General features: G+C 47.8%; 1 protein-coding gene across 1 annotated transcript in view; it reads right to left on the bottom strand.

Moving 5' to 3' along the window:
* The window catches only part of CACNA2D4 (calcium voltage-gated channel auxiliary subunit alpha2delta 4), a gene marked incomplete at its 3' end in the record, with an annotated part of 105,701 nt that overhangs the window by 38,130 nt on the left and 51,131 nt on the right, over nucleotides 1-16,440 (bottom strand). Inside the window, exon 26 of the mRNA XM_068697036.1 lies at nucleotides 14,856-14,936. Coding sequence (XP_068553137.1) covers nucleotides 14,856-14,936 — 81 coding nt within the window. The remainder of the gene's footprint in view (nucleotides 1-14,855; nucleotides 14,937-16,440) is intronic.

The following is a 16,440-nucleotide window of genomic DNA, read 5'->3' as shown; positions in this document are numbered from 1 at the left end:
CACGCCTGTGCGTGCAGGGTGACTTTCCCCAACCCAGATCTTAAAGCCCGCAGACTGCAGTGCCTCCTATTAGTCTCAGCTCTTTTCAGCCTGACAGGAAAGGGGAAAAAAAAATAATAATAAAGAAGTGAGAGGGGGAAAAAATGAAAGGAACCCAACATAAGGACTCGTTCTGTAGCACTGGAAGTGGGATAAAATGCTGTCTCCAGGGGAGAGCGCACATTGCCATGGTAACCTGCTCTAACCCGTCACAGTGGGTATTCCTGGGCGAGGAAGATGACACCGGAGGTCGTGCATCCGCAGTGCCTGGGGATGGTGTGATGCTCGCCATCAGGAACCAGGCTGGCAGCGAGCCCAGCTTGGCAGGGGGCTTTTGCGAGGCACCTGTGCTCAGAGGGCAGCAGGCACTGCAGGTGGGCCCTGCCAGGGCACGGCAGCTCTTCCTCCTGCTCCAGCTGGATCCCCAAGCCTTCGGACACCTCCCAGCCCCCCTGCTCGCTGCTGCTGGACCCCTGTGGGAGCGATACCCACCGGCTCCTCACCCCTTCTCGTCCCGGACAGGTTGTTGTGCTGACCCATGGGCACGCCGTGCCAAACCTTTAATCAAAGCCTGGCGTGGCGAAATCCCTCCTGGCCTACCCAGGGCCAGCAGAAGCAAAGAGACTGGATGCTCTGGACTGTTTTAGCATCACTTCCCTTTGACACGGGGCTGCACAGGACAGAGGAGGATGCTCTGCAGGAAGCAGAAGCCCAGGCTGCCCTGGAAGAAGGCCTGGGAGAAGCAGTCCACCCACGAGCACTTGCACACAGCGCACCCCCCTCTCCCAGCACACCGCTCGTGGGGAAGAGGAGGAGGAGGAGGGGGGCTGGCGAGATGTGAGGAGGAAGGACTCTTCCCCCATGCACTGTACAGGCACTCAAACCATCCCATCTGCTGCAGCCCCAGCCCACTCTGAAGGGCAGAACTGGTGCACTGCAGCCTCCTTATGTGTGTTACTGCTGCTCCACATTCCCAGCAAGCTGGGACTAGACTGCCTGCTGGATCCAAATCCCCCCACCGCCTCCCTCTCAGGGGAACTTCTCCCTTTACCATCCTGGACTCCGCAATCATACTTGAAACGGGACTTGAGTCAGAGCGGTATATTTATAGATCTATATTTTACTTGCATCAAATAATGGTGAAACATTGCACAAAACCAATGGGATCTATGTGTGTGTGTGTGTGTGTGTGTGTGTGTGTGCGTGAGCAAGAGAGAGAGTGAGAGAGATTGTTTTTAAGGAGATAGACTAGAGGTGACATGAGTAGGAGGGAGGCAGGGGACAGTGCAGGGGCTGGGGAAGGGGGAAATCCTCCTGACTCTGCACCTTCCCAGTGACCACCTCCTGTCCCGACCAATTTTTCTTTGTTGCTAATAATATTTTCTATATCTTGTGTTGTGGGGCTGACGACGACCTCGCCCATCCTTTCCTATTTGTTTTCATTTCGAAGGCAGAAAGCCTGGATTCATCTCAACCCTAGGCGAGGGACTGCTATGTTTAGAAACCCACCCAGGAACGAAGAAGACAGGGAAGGGGAGAAAAGAGTTGCTGAGAAACACGAAGGCTGGATGCTACGGGGAGTCCCGCTGCAAAGCAAGTGGAAGGACAAGGAGCTGTCCTCTTCCACGCAGAGCAGAGTAACGGGGTTCCCTGGGAAATGCCCTCTTTGTACCACTGCTGGCAAACAGGCTCTTAATCTCTTTCCTAGCACCCCTGGGAAGCAGGGGCTCCCAGTGCCCCTGCAGGCACGGCTAAGCATGGGGCAACCCCCAGTAAAGCCACCCTTTGCCCCAGGCAGGGCCACCGATGCCAAGAGGAGGTACCTGCCCTCAGGAAAAGGTCTTGTGGAGCAGGCAGGTCCAACCAACAGGCCGGGGCCGTGTGTCCCTTAGGGGCTGGCAAGCCCACCAGAAACACCCCTTCTGCTCCCCGCCACCCCCTGGCCCCACACACCCACCTGTGGTACAGGCAGGCTCATTTCCTGCAGGGAACAGATGGCACGTGTAATTTCTTTTTCTTTTTGTTACTGTTTGAGGAAGAGCAACAAGATTTTCTAAAATGACTGAATGGAGGTTTCTTTGGCATGAGACAGATCATTTTTAAAGGTATATTATATTTCTGGCTTGTTGTTACAGAAGAATAATAAAGAATGTATTTTCCTATGCTCCTTCTTGTTTAAATGAGATCTCTGCGAGCTGCTTTCCCTCTCCCCTGCTCCCTGCTCAAGCAAACACCGCAGGGATACTGCCAGCTAAATGAAAAAACGCTGAATTTCCCCCCATGCTTGCCTGTGCATGGTGCCTGAACGTGGAGTGAACATGCAGATAACACTGACTGCGTTTGCATGTGTGCTTCAGTGCCAGGCAAGCATCTGCCCGCAGTCAGGGTGAGGCTGGAGGACTAAATATGCAGGCAGTCAAGGTGAGACCCTGGATCTAGAAACACACAGGCAGGGCTCCAGGGACACAGGCAGGCAAGGGCGATTGTGTAACAAGGATAAGATACTGTGGCAATCAGCTCATTACATAAAAGTAGAAAGGGCCAAATTAATCCCCAGTGTAAGAATGCGGAAGCCAATGGCGTTATATTCAGGTCAAATTTGATTCCAAAAGCTTTTTTTATTATTATTTTTTTAATTAGAGCGTAATGTTCAATAAAACCTGCTGTAACAAATAGTGAGCGATGGGTTCCCACCTCTCCAGATTTCTTACCCTCCTGAGCAAGGTTATTTTAAAATGAGTGGAAATCTCTGTCTAATCCCATTGCACCCCCAAGTACACAAGCTGTCACCCCTAGAGCTAAATGAGTCTCTCCACCAGCTGTTCACTAGCTAGGTTTATCACACGCAGCTAAGATGTTTAAATTCCCTCCTCATCCACTCCCGGAGTTATCCACACACAAACCATCACACACTACTCCTGCAAAAAACCTCGTCCTGAGGCACGTGTGCCACCATACTCAGGCTGATCTTCAGAGAGAAACTGGGAGCAGAACCCAGGTACTCCTCATCTGGTAGCAGCTGAGGCATCCCTCCTGCTGAGGAGGTATGTGCCGTGAGAGGATCACCGCTGCTGCTTAACAGTACGGGGTCTATGACGCATAGTTTAATCTAATTTTACTGTGCAGGTACAGGAGCACACACAGATACCACGAAGCAGCTCCTACAACGCCAGAAATGTAGAGCTGAAAAGGCAAAGCCAACATACTCATCTGATGACTCCAGGCTTTTCTGGTTCACAGATCATCCGGGAGCAGCCTATGATTTTCTGCAATTTGATTATCTTTCATTTGGCAAGTGTATTTGCCCCCTCTACATATCTACTCACACACACATATAATTTCATGTAGATAAACATGCAATTAGGTATATGCATGTATAAAATACATGGGAAATATATAAAATAGAATTCCTCCTCGGCATCTTGATCATTGGCAGCTTGATCTGGAGGCTTGCACAGCGCTTGCTAGCACTGATTGGGAGCACAGGTCAGAGGGTCAGTTGCTATCCACTGATTAGATAAGGGCAAGTCCTGGCATGGGATTTCTGAAGACTGCAAAGCCTTCCCTCGGAGAGCACTGTGTGTAATGCAGACAAAGGATAAGCATTCCCTGATGATTAGTTACAGAACACAGCTGAAGTAAATAAAAAATTTCCTGTGTCATTTTTGGGGAGCTTCCCACAACAGTAGCAGCCCTAGGAAGGCAGGGACAAGGCAGCATCCTCACGGCTTTTCTCCCGTTAGAAGGTGGGAGAGAAGGAATCAAAGGGATAGACAGACCTCTCCTTCCTACAGTGGCACAGTGCTGCTGCCAGGCAGAAACCAACTTGCAGGGCACCTGGAGCCAAGGAGAAAGCAAAGAGCGATGCTAAGAATAACAACCTGTCTTGCACGGAGCTTCTGAGCCAGGACAACGTGCAACTCCTTGCTCGGGGCGCTAGGTCGAGATCTAGCCCTTCAACATTTGCTTTTTCTGTGCTCTAACTTGGGAATAAACTTGTTTGCTAGAACATCTGCAGAGAGTCAACACATAAAGGGCACAGGAAGAGCGACAAATGTAGGTATTTCATTTGAGAAAAAATGCACAGACGCTACACTGAGATATTCACCCAGCTCTGCATAAAGCTCAAGGGAAATATCCAGAGTAACAACAATGCTTTGCATTTCTATAGTGCTTGCCTTTGGCAGCTCTCTGGGAGCTTGCAAACATTAATGAATTCACAGAGGCAGAGATTCAGAGAGTATAAAGGCCAGAAAGGACTTTAGATCATCCAGTCTGACCTTCTGTGTATTGCACGCTACTGGGAAAGTGTGCAGAAAAGAACCACAAACGTTATTCGAGGGTGGCAGAAAATGCCTTGCTGCGAAAGGCTTAAAGAGCTCAATCTGTTTAGCTTATGAAACAGAAAACAGAGAAGTTATCCTGTAGAAAGTCCAACAGGGTGTGTTTACATGCAGCTGAGTCGAATTTTCCAGAAAGGCATCTACATTTGATTTGAAAACATTCAAAAGATGAAAAAATAAAACTCTCTTCCTTTGGTACCTTACTACAGTAACTACTCATGCTCACTGTTAGCATTCATGCTGAATATCTCACTTGAATCTGCTTGGTTTCAGTTTCCTGTCACAGGTTTTTGTGATGCTTCTCTCTGGTAGATTAGAAAACATATGTTTAGTAACCAGCACCTCTCCCTGTGAAGGTACCTTATACACTAATCACATCACCTTCCAATCTTCTTTTTGGTAGGATAAGCAGATTTTCATTCAGTTCATTTTCACTATAAAGCACTTCCTCAGCTCTGGAACAATAACGTAGCCCTGTGCTGCACTGCTTCCAGTTTTTCCTCCTTTTAAAAGTACGCTCCTCACCCATCAAACTCTGTGACCTGTCTTGTAGGTAATACGTAGCTATTGCCACCCAATAGTAAATACCACCTTTCCCTACACCTACCCACCAGCCGTGTCTCACAACACACTTGCCAGGCTGTGTGAGCATTGTTCCTACTTTGAAGATGCCAGCAGAAGGAAAAGCTACTGCAAAACCCTGGCAGTCGTTTTGATGGAGCTGGTTAATTGTAAACTGGTTCTGATCCCACTCATAACCCCCTTTATTGTAGTATAGATTCACAAAACTCTCCAGATTTCTACGATTCTTGGCAAGAGGAAGACCTAGCGTTTTATCTAAACCGATGGTCCCCCTCCAGCAGTCCCCGCTTTCTCATTCACTCCTGGTCTCACATGGTACCTTTCAGCCCTCTCCCCCAGGCCATAAATGTCTTTGATCCCCCGGTTCCCCCTCCTCCCTCCCGCTGGTTTTCCCTCTCCTGTGACTGATCATCCCCGCTCAGCGGCTGCCTCTGACCAGCTGCTTTTCAGATTCGCCCTTCTCTGATCTCCTCTACTGTCACTTCTCAGCTGCCACACACGCACGCCAGCCCCCACGTCCCCATCTGCTTTTTAAAGGCTTGTTATCATAAGCTGGGGCTTCTCACTCCCTCCTCTTTACCCTGCAAAACCCAAATCAATCAGGGGAAACCATCACGCTGCCAGAGGCTGCGGGAGGGTTTTAGGTCAGCCCCGGCCAACCTGCGGCCTGCCTGGCGCTGAGGCCTCCAGCTGCATCAGCAGGAGTTATTTTTATTCCATTGTGACCAAAATCATGGAATACGTGAATTAGATGGCAAAAAGGCCCAGCCTGGCACCCAAAGGGAGGGCTGTGGTGAATGGGGAGTACCCTGAACGACTGCTCTGTGGCTTACGTGCTTACATGGGTCCGTATTGCTGAATGGTGAGACCAAGGACTTCAGCTGGTCTTCAGTGACAGAGGAGGGGCTGCAAGCTAACGCAGCCTCACCTCTCCATTATAAGCACCATCACCCTCTTACACACTTTCCAAGCTTCACATTGAACCCATGTGGCTTTTTACCTCAGATTCTGCCTGGAGAGTTTTTCTGAAGCTCAGTAACCCTAATGGCTAGAAACCCTCTTCAAGTTTTCCACCCTAAATATTTTCACGGCCTCCCCATACTACACTGTTTTCATACTAGCAGTGCCCTTCAGTTTAAATGTTTCCTTCAGGATGCATTATTACAGCAAGCCTGTCTGCTGAAGCCCTGGTTCCACTTGGTTAAGCAAGCCGGGCTGTCACAGGCTCCTCTCACAAAGCTTCCCTTTCCTCTCCTTCTGTCTGCACCTCTCTGAGGCCATACGCCTCTGGCCAAAACTGTAACATAAACCAGAGAGGTCTCACAGGGCTTTGGGCAATAGCACTACTACTTGAGTTATTGGAAATAACTCACCGGGTGCATTTTAGGATATCCTTTCCTTCTTCCACAACTGCGTCACACCACCACTTGCCATCATCCTCCCATCAGCTAATAAAGTTCTCAGCATTTTTCCTTTCAGCTTTCTCGTGACATATTTACCAACTCTTTCCTGAAGAGATTTTTAAATTTTTTTTTAAATCCTCAATTTGGAAGACAGATCCTCAGAACACGAACTTCTGAGAGCCAAAGGTTGGTGATGAACAGGGTGGGGAACAGCAGGACATTGTAAGCTGCTGGGAGCCACCAAGTCTGCCTGGCTGCCTTTTGGCAAGGATCTCAGATCTTCTTGTGGTAGGCAAAGGTTCCCTCATTTTTTTTTTTGGGCATCAGGGGGCAAACACAGCCTAAACTGAGGACTCTCACTGAGATTTTTCAAAATGGACCCAGCAGTTCCCAGAAAACAAGGGCTGCCTCTAGTCCTGCTCGCTGTGCTCTCTGCCAGCTCTTACAGAGTTCCCAGCTCACGGATTTCCAATATTAGTTCTCAAGCATATGACCTTGTGTGTCGTACTACTGAAATTCATTCTGTTCCTGGTACTCCTGCCAAGGTCAAATAAGGCTTGCTCTATGATATCCTGGTCCTTCCTTGTACTAGCAATGCCTTCTAGTGTTGAATCATTGGGACACTTCCTCACTACCTGCTCCTATTAGCGTCAGGGTCTCAGGTTAATGCTGGCGGGGAGTGCTGCAAGTGACCTTGTGCTAGATGGACAGGTGACCTTGCTGTTGCCATCATTCCAGACTCAATTCTACCTCTCTGTCCCTCACAGCTCCTCTGTCTTTCCTTATCTTCTCTAGTTTAACAAATTGTTTCTTATGGGGCACTGTATCAAGTGCCTTACTGATACACAAAGATCAGACCTTTGAAATTTCTTATGCCTTCCAGGAAAACAATCATCTGAAAGGAAGCTAATGGGTTAGCCTGGCATGAGCTAGCATTGTTGAACACATATTGCCTGACTCCCTTTTCCCTAACCACATGATAATAATTGCACTTTCCTTCCAGATTTCCTCTAAAGCACTACAAACATTACAGAGGTCACACGTAGAGGTCTGAGACTGACAAACTTATTTCTCCCCCTTCCTTCATCCTGACTGCTGAATTTTCACTTTTCCAGTCGACATGGAGACACAACTGTGGACAGAGCTGAAAAAAAAAAAAAACAACCACCCTTGCTATAAGCTTGTGTTTCCATGTGCCAGGGAGGGAGAGCATCCAGGCGCCAGCACTGAGAGCACTCATCAGCTTGGGCAGCTTGTTCCCAGCACTCAGACTGCTTCTTGCCCCAAGGACGACACTGCTGTCCTTATCAATAACTCGGGTGCAGAGCCCTCTTTTACTCTCACACCTTTCAGGCCTCCACACCCAATGCTGGGCCCGTACCCACTGCATTCAGCACCTCCACCACCCCCCATGAGCCCTTGTACAGGGCAAGCACAGGCAGAGAAAAAGAGACTTGCTGCTGGTAAAGCCTCTCTACAGCCCCAGAGTGCAGTGTAACTGCATTAGGGAGGAACGAGGAATATTTCTGGGAACATTATCGGGAATATTCCTGTGATGAAGCCCTCAGCAAATCGGTCTGGCCTCCTAGCTGACCCTGCTTTGAGCAGGAGGTTGACTAGAGCCCTCCTGAGGTGCCTTCCAGCCAAAGTATCCTATGATCCTCCGAATGGGACTTCTGTATCCCAGTGAGAGAAACGGAAAGAAAAGGTCTTATGAAGAGAAAGGCCTGGCAGCAGGAGCCTCATTACACAGCCTTGTGATGGGGAGATGTGTGCCTTAAGGGGATGGCGCAGCAGAAAAGCAACTTAGGAAGGAAATAGCGTGAGTTTGGTGGTAAAAGTCATACATCTTAGGAATAGACTGGAAATGCCTCAGACCTGCTAAGTTTCCATGTTTCTCAACCCACAATGCTTGTTTGCTTGTGCCTTGGCTGAAATTAAGCCAAATCACCTCACAAAGTATTTCCTATAACCTGCTGTACTATAATATTTCCTACCCTCATCCTCACAGTCACGGACTGCTTCTGTGACCCTTTTAGCATCTTCTCACATGACTTTACACCTACAGGCCCTAACACAGCCCATGACATCAAGTATATCCACGCCAAAGCTATGATCCTTGCATGGATAACACCACTTTAGATGTGCAGACACGGGTTGTTGTGGGGGGAAAGGGGTGAGTGAGGCAAAGCGCTGGCCTTGCTCTCACACAGAGCAGCCCTATATGCCCACCACAGGCAGCACGATATGGGAATCACTCCATGAAGATAAGCATCTGTGCCTGCTCATAGCTGTATGCGCAGACAGGTACCACAACCACACAGCACGCTGCAGAGAAACTGTTTGCATATGCAAAACCACACAGAGATGCACAAATGCCCTCGCACATTTAACATCTCCACGTATTCTATGTGTAAGATGCTCCTTCAGGCTCACGTGGCCCTGGGCGGAGATATAGGCCTCTGACCATCCTGGCTAGGTAGGAGTTAATGCAAGAGAGGATGGGGAAGAAATTAAAAGAAAAAAAAGAAGTTGAAACCCCAGCACATGATTCTTCTCCTATCACATCTGTGAATCCTGGAGCGCGAGAGTAATTGTCTGCAATGAGTCAGAGCAAAAGGCACAAGGAAATGGTTGCCGTGGCAACCCTCGCACTGCTCTAATTCGGCTCGGAATTAAAATGATATCAAATAATTTGCAAGCAAAGGGAACACGGCGAAGGCGCCGGGTGCCAATCTAAAAATCCAGCTATATGCAAGCCTCTCCTGAGTCAGTGTCAAGGGCTCTCTTCCCTTCAAGCATGACAACCATGGCAATCAGAGGAGCTACAGAGGCGGGGGTGATGGATAACCCTAGGCTAGAAGATTTCTTCTACGCACAGGCAAGAACAGGCTCCTGGGCGGGAGCCCCAGCCCGGAACAGGCTCCAAGGCTGGGGACATTTGAGGGCTGGATGTCCCAGGAGGGCTCATTCCCAAGGCAACAGGCAATGTCACACACACCGGGAGGCACTGAAGACCTCAAAGTCTACGCAGAGAGCATATGCAGCATAGAGGAAAAGGAAATTGCTGATGGATGCCCAGCCGGAGGAGGCAGAATGCTATGGAAAATGTCCCACATAACTATTTTTTGCATTCTTCTGAGGATAAAATAAACATATTTGGCCCCACTATCTGTAGGTACCGTTTACATACAGAGATGTGGAGTTTTGAAGGCGGATGCTTTCTTTCTGCCTGTTCACTGACCTGGCTGGAAGGTAACTAGCTCTGAGTAGGGAACTCTGTGGTCCCAGCTCCAATTCCAAACCCTGTCAAAAAGCTGACTTTGTAATAACAGTCCCTGTTGAAAACAAGGCAATTGCCTTACTTTTGTCTGGCTCATAGAGTAGCTGGGGTCTGCCCCAGAAACACTGAGGCCCCAGCCTTTTTGCTTGCAGATCTCTCTGCACAAAGGCTCAGTACATAGAGCAGGACACCAAGGATGGCAGGCAGGCAGAAGGGTGGATGAGGGATGCAGGAAAGCAGCGTGAATGGAGAGAGACTGGTTTTGGCACACCAAAATGGGCTGAAAATGAGCCAGGTCTTCCTTCTTTCTACCCATTCTACCCCTGGATGCAGGGGAGATCATGCCCTTCCATAAAGGCACCCAGGCGATGCTCTGGGAGCTTGCAGAAGTTTCTTGCAAAGTTCCTATGTTGGGAGGATGTTGGTACAACATCCAGCATTAAAAGAGGGACAGCGTGCCTGCTGTATATGGCAGCACACGCTCAGGAGATCAGCTGCTCTCAGACTTTGTATTGGCAATGTCACACTGGTTTTCAAGCCAGTGTAGTAAAATAATTTTAATTCTCTAGCTTGGATGCAACTATTCCAGTGTAAAAGGTGCTCACGTTATTGCAGCTTATTTCCACGCATTTTACATCGCTTTCACAGGTGCAACTGTCACTTTCTGGAGAGGAACTTAGAGGGGGTTGAAATGTTTTATCCACCCAACAACAAAACCGTAGGAATACAGAATTGTGTGTAGATGAGTTTGAAAAGATGCCACAGCAACAGAACTGCTGAAAAAGACACCTGCATCTCTCCTCTCTGCTCGATGGTAACAGACAGCAGGTAGCCAAAATTGGGGACCGAGGGAGAGGACGGAGAGACGTCAAGCTGGCCAGTAAACGGTTTTCAAATGAAGAGCTTCCGCCAGACTGGCAAAGGCTGGGTTTTAACCAGCAGTCTAATGGCAAAATTACTTTCCATTACCCATTTTCAGACTGGCTGATTTCAAATACTTCTGAGAAAAAAAATCTAAGCTTTTTTGAAAATCTACTCCTGCTGGGAGTACAGAGTTCTTTGGAAAATACTGTCCTTAATACTGTCCTTACTCAATGTCCCCAAGCCCTCTCTGTACAGTAGGAACGATATTTCTCTTCTTTCACCCTTCTTTGGGCTTGTCTGGGCTCTCCCCATACCCATCTGTATATACTGCTGTCATTACAGGGTAGTAATGATCACAGAAAGATCCCCCTACCTGTTCCTGCTCTGGCCAGCAGCCAGCCACTACGTAACTCCAACAGGCAGAAGGTCAGGCAATAAAAGAGACGTTGTACCCTGCCCAAAGTGACAGCTAACCTCCCGTGCAGATTCCAGCAGTTTCACTGGGGCTTTAAATCACTAAAAGCTTCTGTCAGCAGCTACATGTGATTTCTGCAGCGCACCCCCTGAGGACCATAGAGCCCCAGGCTACTGACTCAGTGGAGGGAGCAGATGACAGTGCTATCTGGGGCAGGACTTGGCTTGGGGAGAGTGCCATCGCAAGCCCTTATTTTTCATTTCCAGAGAAGTTAGCGCCAGAGCAAGGCACTGGACTGACATCCCAGGAGACTGGCTGCCTGCTAATTAATTATAATTAATCATCCAGGCATTACTTAATGTTTGCAGAGTGCTTTGAACTGCCAAAGCACAATAGAGCAGGTAGCTAACATTAACTCAAAGTTACAGCTACAGTGGTGGGTTTGCCTGCGTGGCTTCCCCAAAGCCCCAGCAGCTCTGAGAGCACCCAAATCAGCGAGCACAAGCAGCTCCGTGGTGTCCTCTGAGGGTCCCTCCAAGCCTCCAAAGGTCTGCAGGATGCCCTGGGTGCAGGGTTTTGGCTGGGCCATGCCAGGCAGACCCAGGAGGACGTAGGCCCCTGTGCCCCACTCCATCGCTGCCCTCAGCCCTGCTGGCTGGCTGCTCTCTAATCCCAGCTGACATCTCCCTTGCTCTCTGACAGAGCCCAGGCCTATCTCATCCTCCTGGCCGCTTGGTTTTTGGAGCTTGCCTTTCTCTGCCTCGGCCGGGGACTGCCATCCAGCTGCCAGCAGGAAAGGGGCCCTGTCACCGGCATCCTCCTGGCAGGGGGCACGGGGGGTGCCCCCAGCCCACAGGCAGAGCTGTAAGCCCTAGAGCTTAATTCTTCACTGCACGCATAGTGAACATTTCAGAGCGCTTACAAAGTCCCCCCAAGCACCATCGAATCAAGCAACTGCCAGTAACAATCAGTGGCAGAATGACAGGCCAGTTCAGACAGATTGCACTTTTATAGGGGCACTTAAAAAGCCTTCTGCTGTCCCCCCTCTACAGAACGGTGACAGCATTTATCCAGAAAGGATAAATACCCAGGTATTTGGCTTCCTGGGATCCTGTGCTGGGAATCAAGCTGACTTCTGGTAGTGTCCTGACTCTAAATGAATGTGATTATCATGCCCACTGAGGGCTGATGCCATCCAAATAACAATAATAACAATCTGCATCCCATTCTGCTCTGATTGCCTCTTGCCGTGTCTCCATTCGCTCCCCTTCCCTCACCTCTCCCCTGTACCCAGCATGGGGATAGGATGCTTTTGCAGCACTGCCCACCATCATTTGTGCTGCAGCCTCTACCGCTGGGTAAAGCCCCCCAGAACCAGGCCCGAGCTACTCACCATGATTATGTCAGTCTGAGGGGGCTGAAGAGAGCCCTTTATCCTTCCTCTCATAGTTGTTACCCTCAAGATCAAATAGTATTGCAATAGGTAGCATGAACACAATGTTTTTTTTTTAATGACTACTGCTATTATGTAAGATTCAGATGATGAACCTTGTCACAACTAAAAAAATGCAAATGGTAATATAGATACAGAACCACTTTGCTCCCAGATGCCCCAAAACCAAGTTGTAAATGTACGCAAACCCTTCCACTCCCACTGAAGTCAATGGGGGATACAGCTGGGGCCTGAAGGATTTTGGACCCTTTGGGGGAAATTACTTTCCTTGGTGCTGTCATGCAGCCCATGCTTTGGATGAAACATGAGTATTTTTCATCAACACATAAGGAACAGGGAATGAAGAACACCCAGCTGAATGCATCACGTGTGAAAATAAGCAGAAGATGCTTGTGGTCAGGTCACCTAGCATGATGACTTGCCACGGGGACCATGGTACCTCTAAGGAACTAAAGCAATTGAGAATTCATTTCTCTCAGCTTCTGTGGTTACGGGTGAGGAAACTGGTTTGTTCTATATAATTTCCACAAATGACAGAAACTTTACCTTAATACCACTGTTTTGACAGGACTTTTCCCTATCCTCTGCTGCTTTTCCCACCCTCATCTTCCTACAGCAGAGGACTCTGCCCCTTCACAGCATGTCCGCACAGAGTCTATTCCGCATTCAGCATAACTGAGAGGGTGGAAATCTCCACAGGGGTTTTGAAAAGTGCTGCTGACAGAAGAAAAATAGCTCCGTCAGGGGCAGCTCCTCCTGTCACTTGTTCTTGCTCCAGCTCTTCCACACAGACGTTTCCTTCCTTGTGTTTACGCTGAGTACTAAATCAACTGTTTGTGTGCCTCTGCTTTAACTCACAGCTCAGGAAAGGAAACAGAAAGAATCATGAAAAAGGATATTTAAAAACAATTTTTTTTTTCTCCTCCCAAATTGAAGCCCAGAAAAATGCCCCAGTGGTACATAGTCTCAATGATATCTAGTTCTTGTAACAGTGCCAGCTAGTAGCAGTTTTGGGGGCAGTTTCTATGACCCAAGCACCTACTTTAAATAAACTGTATTGAAACCTCCTCTATTTCACACGGGTCTCTGGACAGGCTTCACGTCACAATAAATTTGTTTGGATTTGAGACAGTGTTATAGCCGTTAACAGCACTATTTCATATCACCACTCCCTCAGTTTATAAGTACTCTCTCATTCCCCTGGTGATACTTAGCACCACTCTCAACTGCAACTTATTGAAAGCCCGGAAATTAAAGAATGGTTCATCAGATGAAGTTAAATTGCTGTAGTTTAACTGAGCAGTAGATTGAAGGCCTTCCATTGCGTCCTACCTAGCCTAGGTACAAGCAGCAGCTGACTCTGTGATCTGAAGTTATCTGCAATATGACCTTGTCTCTACTGGATATTTCTTTAGCAGTTGGCATAACCTCACGCTGAGATAAACGTTGCACAAATTTTCTTTAGAGAACATCTACTGTAATGCTACTCAGTATAGAAGAAAAGTCTGTTAAGAATGAAAAGACAGATTCCAACATAACTGGAAATTCAAAGTTGTTGTTCAGCATCTGCTCTGTGCAGTCATTTCTCCCACCAGACAGGACTCCATTAACACTAACCATTCCTTCACAGGTAGCTTTGCATCCCTGCATGTTTCTGCTAATAACTGCTCCATTATCTGTTCTGCCAACCTATTCCCTTACTGTTTCCACATCAAAAAAAAAAAAAATCCACTCAGATTTAGCTACAGTTTTGTTCACACCAATACTCTTACACAGCGAGTTTAGTTTGGGTCTGAAGCCAACACTATTGATTAAAGTTGTTTTGTTTTGTTAAGTGGGTACTCTGATTCACTTCTGAGTTTATTGTACTGTTGTAAAGCCTGAAGCAATTGCTACAGAAAATGGTAAAGTTTCAGAAGCTTTGAGGTTCTGAGAGAAATAATGTGCTCTGCAAGTACTCCAAAAGTAGATGCAGAGTATGGCGAAGGTCTGTTAAACAGGGTTCAAAGCTCAGGTGCAAAGCGAAGTTCAGAAATCTGTATGCATAAATTGGAAGTCCAGCAGCAAACCCATTTCACCAGAAAAAGTTATTTTTCGGTGGAGAAAACAATAGAGATGCAGGAATGTGCATCTCTACATCTTCCACAACCAAAAGTGTGTCCTGAAAGTGGCTCTAAACCTGCATTGACTTCTTAGCCAACTCATGCTCCAGGGAAATGCAGTCTCAATCCACAGAAATCACTGACGCTGAAGATGGAAAGCTTGCATTCAAACAGCCCATTTCCCTTGCAAAGGCATGTCAGCCATTTAGTACCTTTTCCAACATTCTCTGTTTTGCCTATTTTTCAACATGACAATCTATTGTGGCTCCCATCACCTCCTTTGAATGACAACCTAACAGCTCTCAACTCCCACTCTCAACATACGACGCTACCGTTTCATTCAAGATAAAAGAAAAACCAGGATTTCCTACCTGCAGCAATACCCATCTTCCCATCCACCGATACAGCCACTGCTGTGCTCACTGTCACCACTTTTGGAAGGCCTCCTCCCTCTGTCAAGACATGAAACCAGCAGGCTTGGTTAGCTTACATGCAGCAGGATTCACATCCAGATCAGTGCATACTTATGCCTCAGCCCTGAAGGATCCAAGAATCTGGAGGACTGCATCTTTCAAACCACATAAGCAACCTAAAAGGCTAATGACTTGACTTGTTTATCTCAGGAGAAAAGCAGCATCTTTGGCATAAAATGTAGAGGACTGGCCTCCTGCATTTTGGGCAGGCAGAACTCCTCGTAGCCTGGAAGATTGCTTTGCTTCACACACCAGCTAAACTCTGTAGGCAAAGGAGAAGCAGGACAGGGAATTCTGACATTGATCCTTGCACAGCAAAGGCCAGGCTTATGCCCCCAGCTCTGTTGCCCAAGTCAGGCTGGCACTACAAACTGGAGACAGACGTGATACTCATGGGTACTTCAGAGTGCACTCTGTTTTAAAAACAGTCTTTTGGGATAGATTCAGCTGCCTAAACTTTGTTATGCCCAAGGGCATCCCTTTTATCATTTAGCTGCTGCTTCAAGTGTCCCTGTAGGTCCTGTGTCACATCTGCCAGCCCCACGCGGATCTTTTGGATCCAACAAGGCATTTAAAATAGCACGAATGGAGAGATTTAAGCAACTGAACCCCACTTGCTGTCTTTGCTAGTGCAGTTGTTTCAGCCTGCAATTGCCCATGTTACATTAAATAATAATAATACAGAAATGGAAAGCGATTAGATTAGCTTCAGCTGGAGCACCTCTTCTGAAACTGCCAGGGGACAGTTTGAAGGTCAGCACAATCAATTTAGCCTACAACTGACTACTTGCTTGCATGCTGTATGGAAAACTCTTGCTCAGCCGGATGGATCAGGTGTTCTTTCCTCTCCCAGAGCTACAGCATTTGTTACTGTTTTCCATTTCTGCCGTCATCACTCTTTTTGGTACCCAGCATGTCCTGAGCATGAATCAGTGGCTACTGCAGTTTAGCCTCGAGTCTCTTTTTTTTTTGTTTGGACTGAAGCCAGATTAGCTTGCTCAAGGATGTCAGAACTAGTAAAGTCCTCATGAAACAAATACCCAGCCAACTTAAGCTCACATGCCTTGAGCCTGATCCTGCCTTTATGGTGAACCCCAAATTTCTTGCTCACCCTGAGGATGAGACAAATAAGCAACATGCTCATATTGTCCCTTAGAAAAACAAAGGAACAAACAAACCCAGCACACACACAAAAAAACTAACAAACATCACATGACACATCTGGACTGCATGAACAGTTTTATTTGACTTGCAGAGCTTTCCCTGCTGTCGTCTTCTCTCTGGGACTTCTGGACACTGGAGGGAGGTACCCTGGATAAATTTTTTGATGACCTGCAGCCATTCCCTGCTGCACTCCTCACCAGCATGGAGGTCTTTGGGCTCTTCCCTCTTATATGACAAGAAGAGTATTGGCAATGCACCCCCCTGTCACACCGTGGGCATATACCGGTCATGCGGAAAGCATGGAAGGGGTACTTTGGGA

This window comes from Anas acuta, chromosome 1 (assembly GCF_963932015.1).
Source record: "Anas acuta chromosome 1, bAnaAcu1.1, whole genome shotgun sequence".
Taxonomy (NCBI): Eukaryota; Metazoa; Chordata; class Aves; order Anseriformes; family Anatidae; genus Anas; species Anas acuta.
This window is presented reverse-complemented; position numbering and strand designations above follow the sequence as displayed.